This window comes from Musca autumnalis, unplaced genomic scaffold (genome assembly GCF_047663935.1).
Source record: "Musca autumnalis isolate F117 unplaced genomic scaffold, ASM4766393v1 scaffold_1, whole genome shotgun sequence".
NCBI classification, from domain to species: Eukaryota; Metazoa; Arthropoda; class Insecta; order Diptera; family Muscidae; genus Musca; species Musca autumnalis.
In genome coordinates, this window is record NW_027411644.1 from 91658273 (window position 1) to 91675196 (window position 16924).

At 38.1% G+C, this 16924-nt stretch overlaps 1 protein-coding gene across 2 annotated transcripts in view; it reads left to right on the plus strand.

The window, feature by feature from the left end:
- The first annotated feature begins 2746 nt into the window (after positions 1 to 2746).
- Positions 2747 to 16924, plus strand: part of LOC141390682 (uncharacterized) — a 70820-nt gene continuing 56642 nt past the window's right edge. The window contains exons 1-5 of one of the 2 annotated variants that reach the window (XM_073963625.1): positions 2747 to 2931; positions 3718 to 3898; positions 4011 to 4232; positions 4447 to 4645; positions 4702 to 4835. In XM_073963625.1, coding sequence (XP_073819726.1) covers positions 3777 to 3898; positions 4011 to 4232; positions 4447 to 4645; positions 4702 to 4835 — 677 coding nt within the window. In that variant the 5' untranslated portion in view covers positions 2747 to 2931; positions 3718 to 3776. The remainder of the gene's footprint in view (positions 2932 to 3717; positions 3899 to 4010; positions 4233 to 4446; positions 4646 to 4701; positions 4836 to 16924) is intronic. The other variant, XM_073963626.1, reaches the window with a different exon arrangement.

Consider the following 16924-nt stretch of genomic DNA (forward strand, 5'->3'; position numbering starts at 1 on the left):
ACACCCTTCGGGCTGTTTGCTCAAGAAGTATGGACCTGCCCTTGAAAAAAACATTTACCATCGTAATTGAGGCAGCGAATGCAAATTATAATAATAATAATTGTTCCACAAACATCCCATATGGGACAAGGGAGACTTCTCTCATATCAATGAGTGCACCCCGATTCATATTAGTTCAATGATATGGGACCTACTGTTTATTGCCGAGTCCGAACGGCGTGTCATAAAACATCACTTGTAGTGAAGTTTTACAAGGCTGAAATACTCAGGAAATGTCGCCAACATCACTGAGGGGTATTTTGCCACCGTTGAAAATTTAATGTTGCCTGGCCTGGGAATCGAACCCACGACCTTTAGCGTGCAAGGCGGGTGTGCATACCATTGCACCACGGTGGCGACCCAGCGAATGCAAATTGCTTCAACAAAAATCAAAGTGATTCCATATCAGGACTTAAAGTGAACTTATACGAAATTTTGTGTGGGAGGTACCGCATGGAGTTGACAAATATAGTCCACATTAGGACCCGATCTATATCTGGTAGATATATTAGGATGTGTAAAGTATGGACCAATTCGGCCACTCTCCCTTTGTGGGAGAGGTACCTGAAGGAGTGGACCGATATGGCTTATCTTCGAACTTAAACTATGTTTGGACAAAAAATTACGAAGGCCAAAATTGGGATCGAATCGGCAGATTCCTTCGAGAGTTATCTTGGGCTCCAACCACCTCACACGTTGCCATAGGGGTTTGTTGCAACTTTCAGGCTATCTTCTCAGGAAGTATGGACTTGCCCCTGATGAAACTTGTACAGTCGTATGGGGGGCAGTGAATACAAGTTGCTGCAACAAAAATCAAAGCGATTCGAAAGATGACCCCTAAACTGAACTTTTCCGAAATTTCGTGTGGGAGGTACCCCAAGAAGTGAACCGATTGAGTCCATATTGAAACCTTTTCTAAGTCTGGTACACATTTCACGATGGGCAAAGTATGGACCAAATCGGTTACTCCCTTCAAGAGTTATCGTTCGCACAAATTTTCCGAACATTTTCGAACTTTTGTGGGAGAGGTACTGGAAGGAGTGGACCAATATAGCTCATCTTCGAACTTAAACTAAGTTTGGGCAAAATATTACGAAAGCCAAAATTTGAACCGAATCGGTTCATCCGTTCGAGAGTTATCGTGCGCTCCAGACAGACATACAGACTGACGGACATTGCTCAATCGACTCCAAATTGTCTAAGATAAGCTAGTTGCTGCAATGATTATTTTACATTCACATATTGTAATTATGCTAAAACACTTCTTAAAAAATCTTGCTCAACACTTTTATATTACACTGTACAACACAAAAAATAATTACGGGTAAAATCCGGCAGATTATGAAAGAGGATCGAAAAATAGAAGACACGTGTATCGGCGTTTTGAAAAGTTAAATGCGTGGGGGAATTTCCACTATTTGGAAATATTCGAGTTACAATTCCATAGAATCCTTGCGTTTTAGGCATTGAGTGTCTTTGGCAATATTACCGCCAATAATGCGAGGAATCTTTCACTTTCAAAATTTAACCCTCAAGTGATTCAAAAAATGTGCGTTTTTGGTTCCTTTTTCCAAAAACGTTTTATATCCCCTTTAAAATGTGATCGAATTGGATCCGAATATTCTACAAAAATGTTCGCCATTAAATTTTACTATAAGCTCTAGAATACATCAGAACTCTAAATCTTACCTGAACTCCCTGAATCTGTAAAAATCAAAAATATGTTTTAGGGTTAATGTTGCACTTTATCTATGTTTATGCCAAGATGTCCCATAAAACATCATTATATGTGGATGACGTCAAAGACAAAAATATTCTACGTTTACTTTTACTATAAGTCACCGAAAAAATGAAATATCTATTTACATTATATAACAATGAAATAATTATATTAATTTTGCCAACAAAACACAAAAACATTTTTAATGAAAATTATTTCGTTCATTTTTCGAAATGATGCATGAAAGTAACATGAAACTTAGTTTGGGATAGATTGGTTTTGATTTTTTTAGAGTTCTGATATATTCTAGGGCCTATAGTGAAATTTTATGGCGAACATTTTTGTAGAATATTCGGATCTGATTCGATCACATTTTAAAGAGGATTTAAAACTTTTGCAACTAAAATTTTCCTCGCATTGTTGGCAGTAATATTGCCAAAGACACTGTATGCATAAAATGCAAAGATTCAAAGGAATCCTAGCTCGAATATTTCCAAAAATTTACAAATACGTATACTTTCAAAACGCAGATACACATGTCTTCTATTTTTCGGCCCACTTCCCTAATCTGTGCACGGTTTCTTGTAATTTAAAAAAAATGAATTTTGTTGTACAGTGTTATCAATAGCCAGCATTTCATGAACAACAACTCTGATTTTACTAAGTCAAATTATTTCTGCAAGACCAGCAAGGTCTAACATAAAAATTTCGCTATATTATAACAATTTATTTCATATTATTTTTTCTATTTAATTACACGCTTATTTTAACCTTCCGTGTTTTACCATTTTAAAGCAAAAGAGAAATCAATTTTAGATAATAATGCAATTAACAGTATTGTGAAATTAATTTCCTAATGCACATTTCAAGGTGTTGAGACACAACGATGAAAAGATAAAACTGATATCCTGAAATTAATTGAACTACGACGTGGTGTTGTTGTTTCCTTTGAGCGCTCGTGTGCGTGTTCAATGAATTGGAACGTGTGAAACGTGTTCACTTTCACTTTCCATTTCCACATTTTCATATTTGAGTGCTGCTGATTCAATGTCGTTGTTAGCGTCGTTGTCGTCGTCGCCGTTGTCGCAACAATTGTCGGAGTAATACAATTCAAATCCATTTTTAAATATTTGGAATAAACACCATTTGCTGATGCTGCTGCTTGTTCTGCTGTAAGTATGTCATAATATCCGCCATAAAGAATGATAACATCTTTGCATATAAAAATGTATGAAAGTAAATCAAGCATAAACGTTTCCGAAATACGACAAACAAAGTAACAAAAAAAAAGGAAATGGGGAATGTTGAACATCTATTTTACAGAAAAAAACTCTTTGTTGAGGCCAAGGGTAAGGAATGTGTTTTGCATGTGTGGAGCCAGAAACGAAAATGTTTTCTAGTTTCATGTTACAAAGTATGGGATGGAATACTTGAATGCATTATAATCTACTTGTTCCTTCAGTTCAGTTCCGTTGTTATGAAACAGAATCTGGAACAAATTCAAAAACTCACCGGGGCATGTGTTATCGGTACCCTACATCAGAGCCTGACATATTTGATTTTGTAAACTTTCCATCATAAAGCGCGGATTTTTTAAACAACTTTTTATATACAACCTTCCATCATTAAGCGTAGAGTTTTAAATTTGTTTATGTATCGGTTTACTAAAGTAGCGTATCTCTAAATCGCCTTGTTCCTCATACCTACCAATCCCCCATTATTTCCTCTAAGAAATATGAGTTTTTAGTACCTTTTGCGAACCTAAGAAGACTAACACGGAAACGGAAATACAAAAAACACGTGTAACTGTATGAATTGCAAAATGAAATGGAATGGAATCTCACTCAGTGTTGATGCTGCTTCTGCCGCTGATGATAAAGTTTTGTATACCATTTTCCATTTTTCCATTTTTCCTTTTATATCATTGTACTTTGTGATATGACAATGCCTTATTCCAGAGCTGAAGAGAGCGTCAACGAACAATATCACGTTTCCATTGTAAATTGAACTTGTTGCAATGTCATGTTGCCGCTGTATATTGCACCTGAGCAAACGATTCAAATATGCTTTGTGCCAAGGATTTATGGAATTTTGTGCCAGAGGCTGTGTCATAGGCACCAAGTATTTGGTACAACCGAAGTAAGTTGACCTAGTTTTTGTTTTTCTAACAAAAAAAATTGAAATGGAAATGTTTAACTAATGTCTTTGAACTTTTCTATTTATTTGTTTCATTGTTGTTGTTACTTTTTAGTTATCACAAAAGTGAACGTTTGCTATGGATGTTAATATTTTTGGTTGCATCTGCTGTGGGTTCAAAATTATTGATAACTTATTTGAATAATTATTCCGAAAATGTATATCGTGTGGTCTATGAAGATCATGAACGTAATCAGGCGTTTAAATTTCCCTCTGTGGCAATTTGTGAAATGGGAACCAACGAAGGTATCGAAACTGTAGAACGAATTTTAAAAAGGTAATAGTTACAGAGATTTATGTATATGATATTAGGAATGTCTGGGCACTAGAAAATTAACAACTTGTCTGGAAGTGGAATAGTCCTTCCACATCAGTAACACTCACTATTCCTTACTTTCCTTATTATTTAATCCTTCTAAAATAATTATTCCAAAAATGTTTCTCCAATATCATGAACCATACTGATATTGAATTTTCTTTTCCACTTTCAGAGACATTTACCAAAAGTATCCCAACCTTCAAATAAATCCAGAAGTGTTGATGACATTCCTTAATAAAATGGCGTTTCAACGTTTACAAAATTCAGGTGGTAGCAGTATGCGCTCCTTCATCAATTATGCTTATACTTTAGACAATGAAACTCAGAAGGTATTATTTTCTGATCTTCAGTATGGAGATTTGGTGAATAAGGTATGCAGCTAACGACTTTTAGTCTGCATTTGAAAATCTCATTCATGTTTCCACAGATACGTAGTCCTTGCAGTGATTTCTTTGCAACTTGTCAATGGCAGGATAAAACATTCACTTGTTGTGAAAATTTCAAAGATATTTCATCAATGTTGGGCAAATGTTTCATAATGAATTCATTGCAGAATTATAGGTAAGTCTGAATATGTAATATAATAAATGTACTATAGGGTTATAACTAGTAGGGTTGTTGGCGTGATACCAGTGTTTGCGAAACCCAAAAAGAAAAGAAATAAAAACAATTTGGTGTATGTAATTTTGTGTATGTAAATATTTTCAATTCTTTATTTGTAAAGTAGGTGGGTTTCAAAGAAACAAGACTTTACCTTTATGCGTGTGTCGTTAACAAGAGCGAAAGAACAAGTGTGTTGCAGGTGGGCAGAATAACGATAATAAGGCCGTGACAATCAACTACGACGCAGCATTGGAAAGCGCCCCTCTGCATCCGAACTATGCGAATAAAGCTTTCCAGGAGAGGTAGTAGGAAAGAGCGAACTCTCTCCTACAAAGAAGGCTCCTGGAAGAAGTGCAGAGAAGATTTCCCCATAGAGCTCGAACGAGCGGCCAATTAACGTAGTTAATTGGAATGCTGGGAAGGGGAAACAAAGTATCGAACGTATACATTGGCGTAACCAATGTATCGAACTTATACATTTGCCGCCCACCTTGACGCGCTATCTGCAAGGCAACAGGGTTAGACTAATTCGCGAGCAAACTTATACTAGTGTTAGTAGTGGAGTGAGTATGTTTCAAATGAGAGGTACGAAATTCAGTTTCTATTGAGCATTTTTAGAGATAATTCAATTTTTTATTCAATTCATTAAGTATAAATTTTGGATCTGTGTTTTTAATTTAGGGGTGTACTGCACCTGAGATGACCCAGCCAAACGAGGTGTATTGGGCGGTAGGCAAACCCGGTTGAGCCATAATGCGCGATGGTATTATGATCTTGGAATAAATTTCTGGCCCCAGCACCATTGCTACCGCTCGCGATCTAAAAAACTCGGGGTCCGCCAATGGCAGTCCTACAAATGAATCACAAATTGATGGCGGTATCGATAAAGCAGGCGTTCGATTACCGGATAACTTCGCTACTTGTGCAGTTATATATTGCCTCTGAGTATGGTCATAACAGGAAGTTACCATGACATCGCAGTAACGTGCACCATCCACCGACGATATAGGCCAGTTCAAGTGGGACACCAACGTCTCGCAAATCCGACTGACACCCGAACAGGGATCGATCAGCGCGCGCACATGCATGCTGCCGTTTCGGAGGCAGAGACGGACAACAGCGGTAGGCGCCAGAGTAACCAGACGGGTAATGGGGAGTGGTGGAAGGGCTCTGGTCGCTGGCGGTGCAACAACCTGACGTGCGGAGAAAGACGATTGAGGGGTACGATCAGCTTCATTGGTACGCGAAGATTTATTAGGCACGCATTTACGGTCATGTAATAGGATGTGATGAGATCCGGCGCAGTGTTTGCAATTTCGAGCAGCCCGACAAGAGGATGTCTTGTGATTGGATTGCAGACAATTAGCACAATAGCCATTGGACACAACAAACCGCAGGCGTTTTTGAAGAGGCATTCTCTTGAATTTGAGACATCTGTATAGTGGGTGGGAGCTGCGACAAAGACGGCATGCCAAACGGGTGGAAGGTGACGGATGACTTCTACTAGCAACGACGGAATGAGATGATGTCGTTGTTGGCTGAGGGTTAGTCGGCTCCTTACCAGTTGATGGACCTGGAGCAGACTGGTTCGGGGCTGCTACAGCTTCATCAATTTTGGTGAGCAACATCTCCTTCTCAACCTCTCCGTCAGACATCATATCATCGTCACTCTCAGGCATAACTACCACAGGAAAAATGTCGGAAGCAGACTCCATATCTAAACAAGTATTTACACGACATAGAAAAGGTATTTATTATTCGTTGTCGATTAATACTAACTTCGCAACTGGTCGTCGAACAATGCCTTGTTCCGTCCGAAGATCTACAACTCTAACGTGACCATCAGTTCCAGGATGGATCTGAACAACGCGACCTAGCTTCCACGAAGTAGGGGGTAATTGCTCATGACGGAGCACAACTAAATCATTTATTTGGATATCGCGCTGAGGATGTTTCCATTTATATCGCTTGTGCAATTCGACTAAATATTCCTCTTTCCAACGAATACAAAATTGATGAGTGAGAGCTTTTAACTTGCGATATCTATTGACCAAACTAAGAGGGGAATCGACTATTACTTCTTCAGGTGGCGAAAGAAGAGGAGAACCAATGAGGAAATGACCCGGGGTAAGTGCGACTGCATCAGTTTGATTATCATTTATAGGACAAAGGGGTCGGGAATTCAAGCAAGCCTCGATACGAACTAAAACAGTGGAAAGTTCCTCAAAGGTGTATTTAAATGTTTTTGCATGACGGCGAAAATGTTTTTTAAAACTTTTGACTGCAGCTTCCCACAGGCCTCCCATATGGGGAGCACCCGCTGGGATAAACTGCCAAGAAATCTCTTGATAACCTAACGAAGAACAAACTTTCTCACGACCCTCTTTAATGAAATTTCTGAAATTACTTTCAATTTCACGAGATGCACCGACGAAATTTGTCCCATTGTCTGAAAAAACTGTTTTAGGGCAACCACGACGACCAATAAACCTATAGAAGGCTGCCAGAAAAGACGCAGAAGATAAGTCAGTGGTGGCTTCTAAGTGAACTGCTTTAGTTGAAAAGCAGACGAAGACACATACATAACCTTTAGTAACTCGGCACGCCCTGCCCGTAAATGACTTCATATCAAAGGGTCCCGCGAAATCAACTCCTGTAGTGTGAAAGGGGCGAGTGACTACCGTTCGTTCCCGAGGCAGAGCAGCCATGATTTGATTACATGACCGCTTTTTCTCAAGGATACACGTCTTACAACGATTAATGACACAACGAACAAGATTTTTTAAGCGAGGAACCCAATACTCGATACGAAGTATACGAAGCATTAACTGATTTCCACCATGAATGGAAATGGCGTGCACGAATTCTGCAAGCAGGCGAACAAATCTACAAGAATATGGCAATACTATGGGATAGCGTTCAGTGTATGACAGTGTTGGGGACTTTGCTAAACGGCCATTAAGACGCATGACACCGTCTTGGTCCAAACGAGGGTTGAGTGGGAGGAGTGAACTTTTCGAAGGCAAAGGAGACTGGTCTAATAAACATTTATACTCCTCAGCAAAATACGCCTTTTGAGCAAGAATTGCTAGACGAAGCTTAACTGCTTTTATTTCGGAGGGATCTAATGTAGTAGAAGGGAATGTTCGACGACTTTGAGAGTGTGGACGACAATTATTGTAAAATCTAAAAACATAAGACAATACCCTCAAAGCCCTTCCAAGTGACGAAAAATTATCCAAAATATCTTGATAAGAGGAAAAGAATGCGAAATTACTTTTGACTGGACGAATTTCCAGATCAGTATCTATAGATGTGGTATCATTTATTTTCCATTGAGAGGAATCTGACAATAACCACTCAGGACCATGCCACCAAAGTGAAGAATTGGCTAAGTCCTGGGGCGAGATACCACGACTACCCAAATCAGCAGGGTTATCTTCGGATCTAACGTGGAACCATTGACCATTCCCTACATTTTCCTGAATTCGACATACTCGATTAGCTACGAAAGTTTTCCAAGTGGAAGGGGTTTTACGAAGCCATGAGAGGACTATAGTGGAATCGGTCCAACAATAAACTCTACTAACTGGAATTTGAATTTCCTGAACTACCGACTTTAGAAGCTCCGATGCTAATGTAGCCCCACAAAGTTCAAGGCGAGGCAATGATACCGATTTTATAGGTGCAACTTTGGTTTTGGAAGTTAAAAGATGAACATTAACTTTACCAAGTGGAGACTGAGTTCGCAAGTAAACTACCCCCGCATATGCCTTTTCCGAGGCATCAGAAAAGAGGTGTAGCTCAGTTATGTCTTCTGGACAATATTGAACCCAACGAGGGATATTAATCGAATTAACGGAAGAGTAATTTGCAATAAAAGACTCCCACGAGACTTTTGTATTGGTAGGCAAGTAATCATCCCAATCTATCTTGTCTAACCAAACTTGCTGCATAATAATTTTTGCGACAACAATTACAGGCGAAAGCCAACCTACGGGATCAAAAAGTTTGGCTATAATTGACAAGACTTCCCGTTTGGAGTATTGGGCCTTTTTTGGGATAGAGTCTACAACGAAAAAGAAAGTGTCGGAATGGGCATTCCAGCGAATTCCTAAGGGTTTGGAACTACTGGATTCTACAAATGAAAGGACCTGGGCATCAACGAGTTCGTTGGGAGAAAAACGAGATAAAATGGACTTGTGATTTGATGTCCACTTCCTCAGTTCAAACTTTGCAGAAGCTAAGGCTTCAACAAGCTGATCACGATAGGATAATGCGGTGTGAATATCGTGAGCGCCAGCAAGTACGTCGTCTACATACATACAATTGCGCAGAATATGCGCGGCGAGAGGATAATCGGACTGAGTGTCCTGAGCTAATTGCAGAAGAGTGCGAATGGCTAGGAAGGGCGCACAGTTTACCCCAAATGTGACCGTTTGCAACTCATAATCTTGAATAGGGTCTGAAGGAGACGATCTAAACAAAATTCGTTGAAATTGTGAATGTTTGGGATCAACACGAATTTGGCGATACATCTGAGTGATATCGCAGTTGAAAACAAATTTGAATAAACGCCATCGCAAAATTAAGAGCACTAAGTCTGCTTGAAGAGTTGGCCCAACATGGAGAAGGTCATTTAAGCTAACACCATTGGAAGTTTTATTTGAAGCGTTGAATACTACGCGAAGTTTTGTGGTCGGTTTTTCAGGATTGATTACAGGGTGATGAGGAAGGTAGCACACGAGAGAACTAGAAGCTTGAGGGGGCTGAACTGGACACATATGTCCCAACGACAAGTATTCTTGTAGAACTTGGTCATAAACTACTTTGACTGAAGGTCTTCGAAGAAGCGAATTTTCCGACCGACAAAACTGTTTTAAAACGTTACTACGAGAGTCCCCCAGTTGCAAAGTTTGCGGAAATTCGGATTTAAAGGGAAGCGTTACTACGTAACGTCCTTCCGAATCTCGCACGGTCGTGGCACGATAATTCTTCTCACAAAACATGTCCGATGGAGAAACGTGTTTCAATCTGGGAACTTCTTCGAGTTCCCAGAACCGGAGTAGTGTTTTGTTGAGAGATTCCTCCTCAGCTATATCCAACACAGTCGAAAAGACCTGGACTGAGGAAGAAGGCATGGGACCAGTCAGAATCCAGCCGAATATCGTGTTTTGGGCTAACAAGGAGTCCAGAATATTTCGACGCGTCCCTTCCCGCAAAATTTGTGGATACAAATCCGCCCCCAATAACAAATCAACAGGTCTAGAATCAAAGAGGTGGGAATCAGCGAAACGAAGATTAGGCAAGCGAGAAGTGATGTTTGAACTGAGGGAAAATGATGGAAGACTTCCAGAAATTTTTGGAAGAACAAATGCTAATGTCTCTACTACTAAGGAAGAATCGATTGGTGAACCAATGCGAAGAGGGCAATTTTTCTTTGAAGTGGCATAGGTAGAACCATTGACACCAGAAACAGTTGCATTAATGGACCGAGTTGGCAATTTAAGAACCTTTTGCAAATTTTCTGTAATAAACGAAGCCTCTGAACCGGGATCGATAAGAGCCCTAGCAGGATACGAAACTCCTAAATGAACAATGTCAACCATCGCAGTACCTAACAAAACGTTCCGATTTTGGGATGTATGGAACACTTGACTATTCATGGTTCTAGGATTAGCACCAGTGGATGTTGATGCGACATTATCAAGTCCTTGAGGAGGATTGGTATTGGTAAACGAGGGGAGTGAGGTAGGTGATCTAGAAGGAGCTGAAGTAGGCCTATGCAACATTGTATGATGGCGACCTTTGCAAATATTACAATTGTGGGTACTAGAGCAGTCTTTGACTGAATGTCCCACTGAAAGACAATTAAGACAACAACCCTGCTTTTTAGCGGCTTCAAATCTTTTTTCAAATGAAAGCGCCCTAAATTTAGGGCAAGAACGCAATGAATGAGATTCTTTGCGACAAAGTACACATACCGATTTCGACTTATCTTTGACCGAAGAAGTAGCAAGATTAGTTTTGACTCTACTTTTCGGAATTGAAATTGAAGAAGAACCTCTCATGTCCCTAAGGCAAGCTAATGTTTGGATTCGTTCTGTTAGGAACTTATCTAATTCATCCCACGAGGATAAAGAAGATTTATCTCTAATACTCTGTTCCCACAAAGTTGCAGTTAATTTAGGCAAACGCTGTTGACAAATAAATACCAAAATTGGATCCCAATGATCCGTGGCTACATCATAGACTGACATAGCAGAAATACAACTATTGATTCCACGCTGCAAAGTTTTCAAGTTAGAACTAGTCTCAGCTTCGAACACCGGAAGGTCGAATAGGAGCTTAAGATGGTTATGGACCAGAATGCGTTTATTATCATACGTATCTTTTAACGATTTCCAAGCTAAAGCGAAACTTCTATGGGTGAGCGGAAACTTTGCCACGATTTCCCTAGCCTCCCCCTTTGTTTTTTGTACCAAGTGACAAAGCCTCTCAATGTCACTTAGTCCAGCGTTATTAATGAACATGGCTGAGAAAAGATCCCGGAAAGTGGGCCACGACAAAAAGTCACCATGGAAATCCTCAATGTCGCAAGGTGGTAACTTGAGATTATGCATATTATTGGAAACGTATGGTGGTAGACTCCAATTACCAATGGAAATGTCCGAAGGGTTCTGAAAATTTAGATGAACAGGAGTGGACAAATGTGAAGAAATCGAATTATTGATAGACATATTGCCACCATTAGAAGCAGGTGGTTGACTAATGTTAGGCCTATTAGACCCACGAATCGAAGAATTGAGTTGTTGACTATTTTGAGATGGACGGTTTTGCGGAGTACTAATAAGCAATGACGATGGGGAAGCAGGGGGAGACTTTACTGATTTAAGCTCCTCCAGTTTTTCATTTATAGTCGACAAACAAAGGACATAGCTTTCGCAAGTGGCTTGATACTTTGCGTCGGCTGAGGAAATGTCTTCAGAATTCGTACCTTCAACAGACATAAGATGATCCAAATACCTATCATAAGTATCCTTCACTTTCTTCCACAAATCTTGGAGTTCCGTGTTACGAATCTCAAGATTGAAAACAGTGTGGTTTTCTGGCCTAATCAGATTAAAACCAGCAATGAATTTGACAACATTGTCAGAAGCACGAATAAATTGTGTGACAGGAGTGACCGACATGATTTAAGACAAGAAAAAACCAAAAAGTATCGACAGAAAATTAAAAAATCTCAAAAAAAAAATCACTTTTTTAACTATTTCAGAAAGTCAACTAGACCCGAATGTAGGGTGCACACGGTCTAATTTGCAGAAAAAGATCGGGAGAAATAAGCACGATGGCTAATAGCAACGAAAAGCTTAAAAAAAGTACGAAAAATTTCGAAAAATCACAAGTTCTTGACAAATTAATGAGAAAATCGTCTATTACCAACAGTAGGGTGCACGTCACACTATGTGGTAAAAACGAATTTATCCAAAAATGTTTCGAAAAAAAATTAAAATTGAATTTATAAATAAATATTTATAAATAATTGAAAAAAAATCAATAAAATGTGAATTTAATATATAAATATTATCAATAATGCCGATTGTAGGGTGCTTTATTCGAATAATATCACGAACAATCAATATTTAATCGCGACACGAAATTATATTCGAAAAAAATAACAAACAAAATTTTATTAAAAATTTATCAAAAAAATATTATTTTTTACACTGGTGCCCAAGGTGCGACAGCCAGCAACGAAAACGAATAAAAGAAAGGAAAACACAAGCAGCGTCGCGTCGGCAGAGCGATCAACGTATGTTAGTCAAACCACACACAAACCAACCAACGACAAGAGAGTTGGAAAAAAAAGAAATAAATTGTTGCTAGCTTGTATGGATGCTGGAATTTTTGGGTATTTTTGTTGTTGCGATTAAACGAAAAAAACCCAAACGACAAATGAGATTAGAAAATTGTTGGTAGTTTTTAGAATTGCAAATAAAAGGGCACGATGGAGAATAGTAGTGTTGTTATTGTATTTTCTCACTAGTGGCTGACAATTTCAACGATTAAGGGAATGTGTGTATGTAATGTATGTAAGCCCTTAGGTAGAAATAATAAACAAGCACTACAGAATCGATCACCGGCAAACAAATTAAAGCGATAGAATGCGAACAAATGCAAATTAGGCAGAAATTAAATTAGAATAATTTAGATTTTTGTAAATAATCACCGAATGTATTAAAATAAAAGCACAATATTGGGATTATTGGTTATTTTAATACGATTATTTAGCAAATTGTACGACGATAAGTGGACTGTATGATGGTTTTTATGTTATAACACACGCGTTAAGGCAATTGTAGGGCGACCAGTACGCGACGTAGGGAACAAATATCAAAAAATCACTTTTTTAAAACCGAAAAAAAATGCAAAACAACAACACTCGCGGTATGCTCAATATAAAAGAAACTGAACTACGTACCTTTTAGTAAATGCTGTTGTTTGTGGATGATGTTTTTATGGTTTTTATGATTCTTGATGAGGATGATGATGAGACGATGCGCACTGATGAGGGGGGATGATGGTGTTGATGATTTTTCTCCTTTGAAAATAGGGAAAGAAACCAAAATTAACAACAACTTCGATATGCAAGTTATTGATCCGGCTCGATTGGATCAAAATGTTGGCGTGATACCAGTGTTTGCGAAACCCAAAAAGAAAAGAAATAAAAACAATTTGGTGTATGTAATTTTGTGTATGTAAATATTTTCAATTCTTTATTTGTAAAGTAGGTGGGTTTCAAAGAAACAAGACTTTACCTTTATGCGTGTGTCGTTAACAAGAGCGAAAGAACAAGTGTGTTGCAGGTGGGCAGAATAACGATAATAAGGCCGTGACAATCAACTACGACGCAGCATTGGAAAGCGCCCCTCTGCATCCGAACTATGCGAATAAAGCTTTCCAGGAGAGGTAGTAGGAAAGAGCGAACTCTCTCCTACAAAGAAGGCTCCTGGAAGAAGTGCAGAGAAGATTTCCCCATAGAGCTCGAACGAGCGGCCAATTAACGTAGTTAATTGGAATGCTGGGAAGGGGAAACAAAGTATCGAACGTATACATTGGCGTAACCAATGTATCGAACTTATACAAGGGTTATAACTAGTAGGGTTATAACCAGGGTTTCGGAGTCGGAGTCTACTAGTCGGAGTCGAGCAATTTTTCTGGAGTCGGAGTCTGAGTCGAAAAAAATAACTCGATTCCGACTCCGGGCAATTTTTTTCTACAATATAAAAATATAACATTAAATTCGGGACACTATTTTTTTTAAATCATTATTTATTTTAAAAGATAGCTGAAAAACATATAAGCAAACGGTATATTATAAAAATTTAGAGAACGATTCATAACGATATTTACTCTCCTTCAGGGACGTAGCCAGGATTTCATTTCGGGGGGGGCCCACCTGACCAAAATTTTGAAAGTTCATGTTAGCGAAAATGTCTTATTTAGCAAAGATGTAAACCTTTTTTTCTGATGAAATAATTTTCATTACTTTTTTAATTCAAATGGCGTAAGACTTCTTGGCCAATTTTATCTTGGTTTAAGAACTGTGTTGACAATATGTCACAGTTAATATATGGTCAAAACAATGAATATAATTACACTATGCAACACTGAAAATGCAAACAATTTCTAGTATGCATTTTTTGAAAGTACATATTTAGACTACAAAAACCCTAGTATGGTTTTGTCCTGTCAGATCCAGTTCGGATTTTATAGCCTCATCTAAACCGGGCTAAATCTACACTTTTTTTGCATTTATCAGGCCTTTATCTCAGAAACGAATAGGAATTTGGTCTTGCTGTCCTTAGCAATATTGTAGCCCTAAACTAGTAGAACTTATCTCTTGAAAAAACCACATAAGAAAAACTCCATCTAGGGCATCAAAATCTATAAAATATAGAAAATTTTACATAAGAGCTGAAATTCTGGCCAGTATCGGCTAAACTATTGGGAGTTGAACCAAGTAACCTTTTGCAAATCTTCCAAATAAAGTTCTCAACAATTCTTTAGAACATTCTGAAACTCTAAAATGCTTACTTCATGTTGTTTCTTCGGTATTTTGCATCATATCTTTTACAACACGTATTTCAAACACAGTTCACACCAACAGTTTATTCTCGCATTTCGGATTTCACTACATTATTGACATTTTTATTAAATCGTCGTTGAAAAATGTACTGAAAACAACGGCATAGAGGCATGACATGTTCTGAAGAGTTGTGTATTACATTCTAGGGAATATTTTTCAAAAAGAAAGTATTCAGAAAAAATTAACGGTTTTTGAGATACCGTGCTAAATGTATAAAAATTGTGGAATTTTTGCATATATTTTGAAATTTGAGGCAATAAATGTAGTTTTTCGAGTTCAGTATTTCTCCAAATATTTTATCCATGTCCTTATCTACAAATTTGATTCAGAGTCAGAAGAAGATTCGCATTGGTTTCAGAGATATAGCCCCGAATTTCTTTAAAAACTTGATTTATTAGAATATTTAACCATGTTTAGATGGGGCCATAAAATCCGAGCTGGATCTGACACAACAAAACCCAACTAGGGGTTCTTGTCGTTTGGGTCCGTACTTTCAAAAAATCCTCAGTTCGAATTGTTTGCACAAGATCACCTTAAAAATGTTGCACAGTGTTATTAATAATACCATATACATATTTTTGGGTGTATCATTTATCAAATAATTCACAACTACAGTGAATGTTATGAAATATAGTGATATCAGTTCGGTAAGAACAAAAGAAAGCGAATACAAGCGGAAAACCTTAGAAATATCATAACATTTAATTTTCAAATATCTTAACATTATAATTTTCAAATATATGCAAAAAACCGATGTCTACTTATCACAAAGAATTTCCGAAGACCGAGAACCAAAGCTGAGCATTAGTTAGTCTATCCATCAAGAAATTCTAGCACCTAATCGCGGTTATGTAAATGACAAATTCTGTCGCCAAATAATGAATCTGTCAATAGACTAATTTTGGCGTCCAATCGTCGGACTTCACTTATAGAAATTCTGGTTTCCTATTCTGGATCTTCTTTCTCATAAATTGATCAGGAACAAGGGAAACTCTGGAATCCAGTCTTATATTCTTTTAAAATGAAATTATGTCGCCCAATCCAAGGTATATACCTGTATACATTCTTTTAGCAAAAATCCATAAACACAATTTTTCCCAATCTACATTTTTTATACTCTCAGCCTTTAGCCAAAATGTGCCTCATCGAAATAATGGCTTTAGGGCCAAAGTGTGTTTGGAAGAAATCTGTTTCAGAAAACTTGGAGTCGACTTAGCTATGTCCGTTCGTCTGGGTAGCTGCCTGGAGATCACGATAATTCTCAAACATATCAAGCGATTTGGTCCAAAATTTGGCCTTCGTGATATTTTGATCCACTTCGAAGATGGGCCGGCAAACTTCAGCAAAGTATTTCAAAAATTTTCAGCGAAGTGCAATTTAAGATCACCCTGGATAAACTGTGTAAGCATAAGACCTCAATTGTCATGGCTTCACTACCTTTATGCTAATAATAGTTATAAGTAAAAATATGAAATAAATAAATTAATAAATAAAAAGAACTCTCTGGAAACGATTTGCTTTTTTGCAACAAGTGTTCTCAGGGCCCCTATTACTACATTAAAGTTCTTCAGAGGCAAGTCTTTACTTCCAGAGAAAATGGCTCAAAGTTGAAAAGAACACCTAAGGCAATCATGTGTAGTGGCTAGTGCGCACGACAACTTTCGATCCGGATACTGCGTTGGTCCAAACTTTGTTTATGGCAATATTTCAGGGAGCCTTATATATACAAAATTCGAAGATGGTGCTTTTCGGTCTACTTCTTCTGGTATTTCCCCCCCAAATTTCAAGATTTTTAGCTAAAGTGGTATGCGCGAGTTTTCTTGAAAGGAGCAACAGATTTGGTCCAAACTTTGGATTTAGTAATATTTTTTTCAAACTTAGTTTTTGTTCGAAAATG